The sequence below is a fragment of the Diorhabda sublineata genome, chromosome 7 (genome assembly GCF_026230105.1).
Source record: "Diorhabda sublineata isolate icDioSubl1.1 chromosome 7, icDioSubl1.1, whole genome shotgun sequence".
Lineage (NCBI taxonomy): Eukaryota > Metazoa > Arthropoda > Insecta > Coleoptera > Chrysomelidae > Diorhabda > Diorhabda sublineata.
The window spans coordinates 28,200,603-28,212,291 of NC_079480.1; the positions used below are offsets into that span (position 1 = coordinate 28,200,603).

An 11,689-nucleotide genomic window follows, 5' to 3' on the forward strand; every position below is an offset into this window, starting at 1 on the left:
TCTGTCATTAACGATGATTTGGTGGTAGAATCTCAACGAAATTGTGGTGAGATAATATTTGTTCAACGACGTTTTGTGAAGCTTATTAATTAGTTAGCCAGTATGGAAGATACTTTACTTCTTCTTTGTCATTTTCTTATAGAAGCTCAATAATTTTAGAGTTATTATTATCATCTTCATTATTATCGACGAGTTCCGTCACTAAACTTTGGAAAACTGTAGAATGTTGAGACATTGATGTCCATTATTCAAGTATCTGACAAGCAATCCACAACCACACTTGTAATCAGATAATATTTTAGTAAACTACGCATATATGGTAGAACAGGACCTAAAAGAACTAGGCACCTGGAACTGGCGAAGGAAAGTATAACGTCGAGAAGAATGGAGGAGGACAGTTGTCCGGGAGGTCAATGTTCTTCAAGGACTGTAGCGCCAATTAGGTAGGGCCATCCACAAATCAAACTGCGTAATGGAATCATGACTATGGGTGTCATTAATGGCCACTTTGGGCTTTAATGTGGAATTATAAAAACAATACAAAACATCGTAGCAAGATATATTGTTCATTGAGTCTGCCTAGGTATAAAAGAGCTAACGCATTTAGTTTTTCTTGGCTTAATATATATCATAAATAGTTCTTCACTTTTATCAAGCAAGAAAAGCTTTAGTGTACAGCATTTCAATTTTTATCGAATTACTTTTATTCCTGTAAAAATTTCTAAACTCGTGACAATAAAATAAAAAATTTGCCGCCCCTGCAAATTAATTTTTTTTATTCAGAGATGAAATAGCTAACGCGATTGTACTATCTATTAAAAATATCATTCAGAGAGTATTCGCTCTGAATTACAATTTTGCTTAACAGTTACCGTTTGAATTTGATCAAACATTCACATATTAAGTAATCTAACAGATTGATACCAAAATGACGTTACGATTCATAATTTGTACGTTATTAATTGGTTAATAGAACCATTAAAAGTGTATTGAACAACCTATATTTAAAGTGGTTTATAGTCATCAACATACATTATAAAATTATAAACAGGTATAGGTTGTAATGTTTGTCCTTTAATAAACAAACAGTAGCAAACATTGTTGACAACGTAGTAATTTAAAATATGCAACGAGAAAATATTAACCTTGATAACTAACTATAGTTACAAGCTTCTTATATAATTATATTTAAAAACTATAAACAAATAATGACATCCGTAGTGGAAATCATTGAATTTTTCCTCCATAAATATTACGAGATGTGTCTATCAAATAAGAAGACAGACGCTGCAGAATATTTAATTATAAATTATGAATAATTAATTTTATACATCTCTCTTATATCACAAGAATGTTTAAAACAATGCTGAAAGTCTCTCAGCTACTTCATAACGTATACAGCTTTCTCTTTCACGACTTCAAGGGACTCAAATTATGTTATTCACCAGTCTCTTCACTAACTACACTAATACGAAGGATAATGTCTTCCTGAACTGCTTCAGGAAGCAGAAATACTGTTAGAAGCGTGATGGAGACTACTTTGACCGATATTCCTCGTCGATGATAAAAAATAACAACAATTGAAGATAAGAATGCTCTACACAGACGTAAAAATATTATCATCAATATTTATTTAGTTGTAAATTGTTTTAAAAACTACAAAAAATGTTATTTAAAAGCTGGGTTACTAATGAAATTTTTCTTTTCAGGTTAATGTATCTGTTTATTATGAATCACTATGTCCGGATTCCAGGAAATTCTTTACTCAACAATTATATCCATCACTTCGAAACCTTTCAAGTTATGTCAATTTGACCCTCGTTCCTTATGGAAAATCAACAGTGAGTACAAGTTTTTTGCTTATTATTAAATTATATTTTGAGATAAATATCTATTATTTGAAAAGTGTAACCGTTCAGTATAAGAATTTATTGCAATTGAGAAACATCATTGGCATATTATCTGGAATCGGAAGCTTTGATTTCAAAGTGATAATTATTTTAGTTTTTCAATAACTTTTCAAAGGTTTGAATTATTCCGTTCAGTTTTTTCTAATATGTCCGTTTTGTTTTCTTTACCACGGATTCCTTTACAGAATAGTCTCTCTATGTACCTACAATTTCTTATCGCTGTAATTAAGTATTTTTGACTCTAATTTCCTTTATTTTGATTCTTCTGCTTCCATATACTTTTTTTATTCGTCTGTAATTTATTCAACATTTATTGTATGCTTTTCTGTAATCTATTTTCCGAATTCTGTGCAGTTCTGCTATTTCTTTTATTCTTCAGTATTTTATCATTTATCTTATACCTTCTTATTATTTCCACTACAAACTCTGTGAAGTTTTGCTATTTCTTTTCTTCTACATTTACTGATAAAGTGCTCTTTAGTATCTTTTTACTTGATGCAAATTTACTTCCAGTTATTGGTTTCCAACTTCTAGTTTTTGTTGTTCTTGTTGTTGAGCTTGCGATATGTAAAATATAGTTTATCACACTTCTGGCGATTCTCTCTTCTGCAATAAAAGTAATTGATAAGTGTCTATTTTTAATTTGTTTGCATTTTAATTTTTTACCTATTTTTGCAACATATGTACTTAGCTCGATATTTATTGCTGCTGCTCTCAATATTCGCTTTAATTGTTTTCTTCCTCTTGGTCGTCTATTCGTTTTCATTTTCCTTGATGTTCACTTTAAATTACTACTGCAGCAACCTGAAGCTTTTGTTCTTCTGTACAATTCAATAGTTCAAATATTATTTTTCTCTCGCCTTTAAGTATTTCCAATCAAGATTTCAACATAATGCTTAATGTATACAGGATGTCTCAATATAGATATATAATCTGGTCGTTGATTTTGTTAAACGTGGCTATTTTTGTGGGGTGTGTAAAGTTTCATATTTTGATATTTGGACAGCTTGTATATATAATATTTTATGAGAAACCAGCAAACTAGTTATTAAGCAAAAAGACGATAGGTAAATAAATGTTTTGGAGTTGAAAATATCGCTTATAAGCAGTTTTTTTTTGGAAAATCGTATAATATCGGTCAAGTACATCGTCACCAACTGCACACTCTAGCGCACACCATCAGTTCGCTCTGAAATCTAACCTTAAGATGACGGTCAACTATTCAAGAAGCAAAGTTTGTTAGAATAAACCGGCAAATGTCGAGTACCCCTAAAAGGAATAAAAAACTTTGTACTAAGTCATCAGGAATGTTTAAAACAAATCTTGATTGGATTTAAAGGGTTGTTAAATAGTCATTCAAATAAATTTATTTTTTTCTTAACTTTCTTGTTTTTTATCATAATATGATTGGCAAGAAATCAAAATTTGACAGTAATGTACAACTTTTCACATTATATAGAAACCTTAAAAGTTGAAATCAGGGTTGGAAGTATCAATCCGTCTGAGATCTTGAAAAAAATTAGTATTCGAAAATTCATTCCGAATTACACACTCTATGTAGTGTTCTCAAAAAAGATTATATTAGAAGAAAAATCGAGTATTGATTTTTTTCTATTAGAGGCCATACATAAATTACTTTACAGGACTTTTGAACCCTTCCCAGTCCTTGTCACATGTTGTCACATTTTTATAAACCCCCTACTGATGTGAAGTCATACAAGTGTGTCAAGTAAGCAGTAGAAATATATATTAAACTGCTCTGATGAGACGTAATAACGTCGAAACTAGTCAGTAGCTCCGCCCAGTAGGTGAAAAGTAGAAATCATTAATTTGATACATTTTACCATCGAAATCTATATTATCGTCGACTATGCTAGATTTCTACCTGACCAATGGTACGCAGCTCGAAATGAGGATGGTGCCACTTAGCGTTCGCTGGGAAATGTTTAACTACTTGTACCAAATGCGATGCTCTTTGACGTTGTCTTCAGTTCGGGTCTCAAGTTCGAACGAGTGCTGTAAAACTGCTCTGATGAGACGTAATGACGTCGAAACTAGTCAGAAGTTACAGCCTCTCCTTGCAATTGCGAGCAACTGGGGAATGTTAATATCGACAAAAAGGTCGATTTACATCACACTCTTCAGAGGAGTTGTAATTCAATTTGTCGAGGCATTAGCCAGTAAAGTAGTTGTTTTTCTCCTTTGAGACTGCGCCGGTGCATGTGGTAGCATGGAACAGTAAGAAAGCAAGCGAGGGCTGTCGACAACTTATTTAAACAAAACCCATTCAAAATTTGGGTGTGTCACTCGCAGCACAACGCCGCACTAGAAGGTGTGACATCTCAAAACTTGATCCTTGTCACATATTGCCACATTTCCCCATTAACATGTGACGTAATTCATGGATGACCCCTTATAACCGAATCTTATTTTTGCAGAGTACTTTCGACATCACGGACTGGCAGTTCCAATGCCATCACGGCGAAATAGAATGTTACGGCAATAAAATCCAAGCTTGCGCTTTGAAACTGATCGACAAAGGCGAAAACTCCCAAAATTTAGCATTCAATGAAGTAGCCGTCGGATATATCAATTGTCTTATGGATCGAGCTGACAAAACAGCACAAGTTGTTTTTCCTACGAAAGATTGTGCTTTAGTAAACCCCGTATCCAACGTCCAAGATATTGAAAATTGTGCAAACCATACAGACGGTAAGATTTTTCAATGAAAATTAATAGGTTAATTGAGAATTTATTGTCTAGATTACGATGTAACTTATGGCTTATTATATGAAATTATCGGTTTACTTCGTTGTATAAATGCTATTAGACCTCTAAAACAAGAACTCAAAAACATTAAATGCCTTAATTCCACCAGAGACGCGAAAACAAAATAAATAATTAAAAATCTTGAATCATTCAAATTTTTGTGTTCAATTTTGATTTGGCATGATTTATTATCAAGAATTAATGTTCTGAGTAAAATGCTTCAAAATCCTAACTTAAACATCACGGAATGCATTGAAGGTCTAGATAATTTAAAAAAATATTTTATTTCACAAAGATCAGACGATAATTTCAAAATATTTGTAGAATAAGCCTCAATACTTGCTAGAGATTTAGGTATTGATCCCAAATTTCCAAGTTCGAGGCTCGGGAAAAAGGTCCGTTTATTTGATTACGAGGGCAGTGATGAACCCCTTTTGAATCCCTTCCAGCAAATCAAGACTTTTTTCTATTTTGCAATTCTTGATCACGCCATTTCTTCGGCAAATGAAAGATTTACATTATTATCTGAGTGCTTTTCAATATTCTGCTTTCTGCATGAGTTTCACAACATTTCTAGTGATGGCGTCCAATACCCTAGGATTGGCCCTGTTTACTTGTTCATATTATAATATTATTATAATATCAGTCGGTACAATTTTTATTTATTCATGTTTTTCAATCAGCATATTTTACATTTAGGCATTACATACATGAATTAAGTTTGATGAGTGAACGAATCCAGCGATGCTAGATTTTGGCATTCAGTACCAATCAATGTTACCTCAAAAACGGACATTAATCGTATTTTCATACAACTTTGGTTTATGACATAATCAAGGAAAGATCCAACAGATAAATATAGTTGAGAATAGAAAACTGCCATATATTGGGCATATATGCGCAATGAGAGCTAATGTGTCCTTTTGCAGGACATCCTTCAAGATAAGGTATATGAAACAAGAGAAAATTGAAGGAGAATAATACTAGGAATGGCGAGGATTTGTCAATCCTGATTCCCTCTATTTATATGCAGTATTTTTCCGCCTAGTCTGAGGAGTTTAATTAGTTGGTCTCTTTACATTCATATGATTAGAGTCGTGCCTTTTTGTTTTATCTTTTCCTACAGTATAAGCAATTCTTATTAAGGTTCAGGCTCTTTCACTTGTTGAGTGGATTCAAGCTTGGTCAGGTCTTTAGCAATTTAATTGATCCTGACTTCCTCATGTCCAAAGCATCACTACTATCCTATCGCCAGACAGTTCATTGAGTCCATTGTAGCATTCCAAAATTAGATTTGTTTCAGTGATCATGCATTGCAGTGCATCGATGAAAAGATGAACATTGTAATGTGGTTATTATTTGCAGCACAGTTTGCTGCAAAAACTACACTAACTTGATCTGTTTAGAAGATAGAAGTGTACCCTCCCAGATAAAGGATATTTACTTCACATCCTTCGTGCCGGTATACTCCTGCTTTAGCCAGTTCACCATTTTGGATCCACCCGTATAATAGATTTAATCATCTGAAGGCCAGTTGACTTTATTTTGGCCCCTTTTCTGTGCTCCTTGTACACAGTAGTGCGCATTGACCGACCGCAAAAAATTCTAATCTGTAAAGGACAGAAAGCCGCTTTTTCAGCTATTCGAATAGGCAACAGCTTTTCCGAAAGATTTCTTTCGGAGCAGGTTTCCTATGATTTTCGTGACCTTTGTAACAGATATTGTACCGATTTTTCAGCGCATTTTCTTTATATTCGGAAAGAACCAGAAGATGCGACGTGTTAAATCTGGAAAGTAAGATTTTATGCTATTTTCAGGTTCCATATCGTTTTGTAAACATTCCTGTGCCCCCTCATGTGATCATGTAACCTTGTTCTTGGGGCTAATGACAAGTCTCAATATTTGCGATCTTCTTTGGTACTTATTATTAATTTATAAACAAAAAATTAATACGTTCCGCAAGATTTATGTTTCACGAGTAAAACTGCGATTATGATCCTATTTAAGCAGTTATAATAGTAGCTGACACTTCTAGTTTCAATACACAAGAGTATGAGAAATATTAGCTGAAATACATACTGTCATAAATATACATTTATTAGATGCTCCGTTCATCATTGTAGAGAATAGAAAATAGCAACTGAAATTTCCGAATGTTCTATTCAATTGATACACTCCATATAGTTCTTCTAAATGAATTATGAGTAGAGATATTTTTGAATATCACATTTAGAAAACCCTTAGAAGTTATGTATAGTTCTTTTAAAATCAATTGCAGAAGACAGAAGACAATCAATATTTCATAAATAGGCACGGGACTCATATTAAATTAAGTAATGAAAAATAATGTTTACTCCTCGTATAAAATTCGGTAAACATCTAACAAACCGTCAGTCCACGTGGACTCGAACACAATACCTTCGAAATATTCCTGCCAGACAGTCTGCGATAAGCAATGGGGTCGTTTGGTGAGATTCATTTAATTCATAAATTTCTTCAAATAAGTAGAAACATGGCGTTCTTCACCTAAATTGCACAGTGTAGTGAGAATAAAGTCAGGAAAGGGAAAATATTCAGCAATCTGATAATGCACTCATAATAAGAATTGCTGAATCAACTAGAGTAAATAAATTTTCCATTTACCGAGTAGTCACGAAAGGGGTTGCTGTGGATCATTCACAGAACCGTAAAACATGTAAAGAAAAACTAAAATCAGTTGACGTTGATATAAGTAGTGTAGGGTTGCGACAGTAAGTAATATAGCAAAAGGTAGCAGATTATCCAGAAAACAATTGTACCAGTTTAGAAAAGTTGCTCAAGTTTTTTCAACATGTGGTTTTAAGCAAAAAAAACTGAATCAACGTATGGGAATAACCGAATCGTCAAGAATAGTTAGATGGCTTGCTTCAGATAAAAGACTAGCGAAGTTCTAATAGACATAATTTATCTAGATGAAACATGGTTTGACAGTCACGATGTAGTATGACAGCAGAATTATTTGAAAAGTGGTTTGATGAAAAGCATTTAACTATCCTAACATTTCACCACAGTCAGTAATCGTTATGGACAACGCATCCTACCACTCACGGCACGGTTATTAAAAGTATAAAGTTTTATTTATTACATTAACAATCTGTGCAAAGAACAGGGTTATACTCTTCCCACATTATCTTTTTACTATTGCATATTTAACACTATAAAGTCAATATGGAAAAACGTAAAATCAGAATTACGAAAACGTAATCAGTCTCCAGACTGAAGAGGTTATAGAACTCATAAGAAAAGTTCTAGCAGCAGACCGCCAAGAGCTTTGTAAAACCTGTGTTGAACATGTTATCAAAGAAGAAGATGAGTATGTGGTATCACCTTCTTCAGAAACCTTCATAATTCAATCAAATGATTGTTCAGACGATTCTGACTATAATTATTATGTATTAAGATACTTTGAAACTGGAATGTTTGTTTTTCTTTTGTTTTATTTGCAAAGAATTAATTTTCCTTAATGGTTTTTGCTTTGAAATTTGGTTTTACAAAAAAAAAAACAAATGGGGTACATAAAGGGCTCAGTTCACGTCTGCTACTCTGTTTAAACCAAACGCCATTACAGGCAGGTACATTTTACTCGTCTATTTACGTTGTATAATTTAATATTCCGTTGTAGCAACTTAACGAGGTATAATAATTATTTTTTTCTAAGTTCCAAATAGGACTACAATTAAGTGTATCTGTCTGTGTATAAATGATTCGATTGCCGTTTTACGAATAGTTTCTCGCATAAGATATACATATTCAATCAAATGATGACTCTAATTCAGATAATTCCGACTACCATGATTATTTATATTATACTATTCCTCAACCAATTTCTACATTTTTGTAAGTTTGTGATGATTTAAACTATTTCTTTTTTCAGCTTCTAATTATCTTTCCATTATGGGTAAGTTGACGGATGCCGTCCAGAAACCATTAAAATCTGTTCCGACCATCGTTTTCAACGACGAATTCAAACAGGAAGATAATGAACTTGCCCAAACTAATTTCGTACAGGCACTTTGTCAATACATTAAAGGTGAAAAACCAGCTGAATGTTCCAAAGCTAATGCAATTACTTTTAGCATAACATTAGTAATAATATCGATATTGTTTAATTTCAATTAGATAGTTACTTAAGGTGTATAATGATCGTGGAAATCTTGCATTTCATAAAATTTATTATTATGAGGTGATAATCACGATTTTAGGTCAACTCAAGCGACTAATATTCTAGTGCGTGTACATGTTAAATAGATCATAAATTATTTTTGCAATATTATATATACTGACTCTCATAAAAATTGCAACATCTAAAATTTGTTATTGAAATTTCCATAAAATGTTTATTTTTATGAAAGGTAAATATTAAATTTGTAAACAAAAGAATTTGTGCAACTTTTCCAATTATTATTCACCCAAACGCTTACCGATCGCATCCAGTACATGATCAATGGCTCAATGGCAGAAAAAGCAGCGATTAGTTTCTGATGGAAAATTGTATTTACTGTCCTTAAAGACATGGAAGCGCAACGGATTCCAGTACATTGACAATGTAACTAGCCGTCATTGAAAACCAAGGGTAATATATCATATTGCACCTCATACCATCCTCAATTCTTTTGTGGGGTTTGCTGCACAAATAATTCAGATTTTTACGTTCTCTTTCACGTTACGTTAAGTCATGTGAGGGGATGAGAAAAAAATGAAAACATATAAGATTGTATTCGGTAATAAACAAATGACATTGACATTCTGGGTTCTTCACATCTCATACAATAATTTCTAATTAATAAAGTTGTTGAAAATCTATCCTTGGGGACCAAAAGTCTTTACCAACGAGATTTGTTGAATCACGCCATCAAACCATTTTGGTCAACATCTCCATAATGTCGTGAAGTTCAAATATGTGGTTAATCTTGTGATAGAAAAAATGTACATGTTGATTTACTCATGACATTGTACTCAAGTTTCAAAGAAAATTGTGGAAAAATAGTTTGGAAAATTGGCAGGTTTAATTTATTTCTACTGAGAGGAAACTAATGGCTGGAGTTAATTGCAATTTTAATAACCATTTTGTTACATTAAAATAGATTTGCAACAAATTCTAACTATTGCAGTTTTTATATGAGTCAATATATGTACACACGATGTTATGAAAAAGAATCTAAAATCATTTTTTCTCCAATATTCTTGAAGTTTCAAATAAAATCGTGTGAATATTTATTTTGACATGATGAATTTATAAATTTTCCTTTAATTCCTTCTTCGTTTAAAAAAGTATTTAATACCCTCTATATTCACATAAAAATTGTGAGTTTTTGAAGAATCGGTTATTTGCATTAATAACTCCAATTTAAAATAAAATCATTCCAAAATAAATTATTGAATTTATATCTTAATGTTCCTATATTTTCCCCCCAAAAAATTAAAACTAATATCTTCAATCATCTGAATAATTCGATTAACCTTCCTGTGGGCGCGCTTGTGGGCTTTTATGACACCAGCAGCGTGGTGTACTGCGTACAAAACAAGTTTATTTCATTTAAAACCTTCATATGAATGTTTATTTTTACATTTAATTTCGATAAAATAGATTATTTACTCTTACCTTTGGTTTTTAACAATGGATTAACTGAATTATACCCAAAAATTAGCTCCTCGTGCTTGTTTTACTGCAGTTTTATTTCTTCTTTGTTTAATCAATATTGTAATTACAGGCTCAAAATTTATTTTATTACTAATTAATATAAGCAAAGTTTTATTTGAACAACATTTATTGTTGCTTATGACTAAACCACGACAGATTTTTTTCTGCTTTCTTTTCTATTGTGTAAAGGTTATGGTAGGGGTGGAATATTGAGGGGTGAGAAGTCTTGTTAATCCTTTAGGTGTTAGGGAAAACTGAAACAAAACACCTGTAGCACTCAGTACAATGGTGTGCCCGCCGGAAAGTTAAGTTAGGTTAGGCTATTTTTATTTGTAACTTAACAAGGTCAAACTAGTCCAGTTTAGAAAAAAACTAGTTTACTCTACTTTATGTTAATCACGACTAGTTGCATCCAGGCTAAACTAGTTTATCCTACTTCTGATTGGATACATTCTGTCCTAGGAAACATTCGTTTATACTAATATCGAGTAATATGTTATACAACAAGAAACTTCATAATATATAAATGGTAGAAGAATAAATCTACATTGTTGATTAAATAACTGATTTGTGACAAAATTCCGCTTATTAACTTTTCTAAAATCTGCTATTAATAAAAAAATGGCTAGTTTATATTTTTGAAATGTATAAATATCAAAATGAGAATTATTCTACATATTATGTGAATTATATTAACAAATAATATCTACTATGCCTTTATGAATGTGACTGTTGATAATGCCTTGAATTTATATATATGTACTTTGGATAACTTACTTAATAATTATATACACCATTTCTGTATTTTTCTTATTAATTTTAAATCGCACGTGTGAATATCAATATTTGTATCTTGCTATGAAATCTCAAATATATTTGAATGTTTGTAATTGTATTTTTCAATAAAAAGCGTTCCCTCTGAATATAGTGTTTCTCTTAATCCAGATAATTGGTTTTACCAAAGACATTGTTAGACTTCTATCATCCATTGGGAGAGAAGTATACAATAATACTGCTTTTTGCATCGATTATTTTGCTTCCATTACAAGAACGAAAGTAAGTTTGTGAATTGGATCCATATGATCTCTCTAAACCTCTGGACAGAACAAAATAACTTGAAAGACTGAATTTCACAACCAATACGCTCAATTTGGAGGAGACAAAAAGTAGAAAAAATGAAGTTTACTCCAATATGTAATAATATCTTTTTTTTTTAATATTAGGGTTGATTTCCGATAACTTATTCTGTCTATACTAATTCCTGCCTTTGTAATTTGAATTGTTTTTTGGACTTAATATGTTGTCGGGTCTTTTTTTCTTCTTTTTTCCT

General features: G+C 32.0%; 1 protein-coding gene across 1 annotated transcript in view; it reads left to right on the forward strand.

The window, feature by feature from the left end:
- The window catches only part of LOC130446955 (GILT-like protein 1), a 30,604-nt gene extending 19,322 nt beyond the window's left edge, over positions 1-11,282 (forward strand). Inside the window, exons 2-4 of the mRNA XM_056783515.1 lie at positions 1,710-1,841; positions 4,349-4,622; positions 8,593-11,282. Of these exons, the coding sequence (XP_056639493.1) occupies positions 1,710-1,841; positions 4,349-4,622; positions 8,593-8,837 (651 nt within the window). The 3' untranslated portion in view covers positions 8,838-11,282. The remainder of the gene's footprint in view (positions 1-1,709; positions 1,842-4,348; positions 4,623-8,592) is intronic.
- Positions 11,283-11,689: the final 407 nt, after the last annotated feature.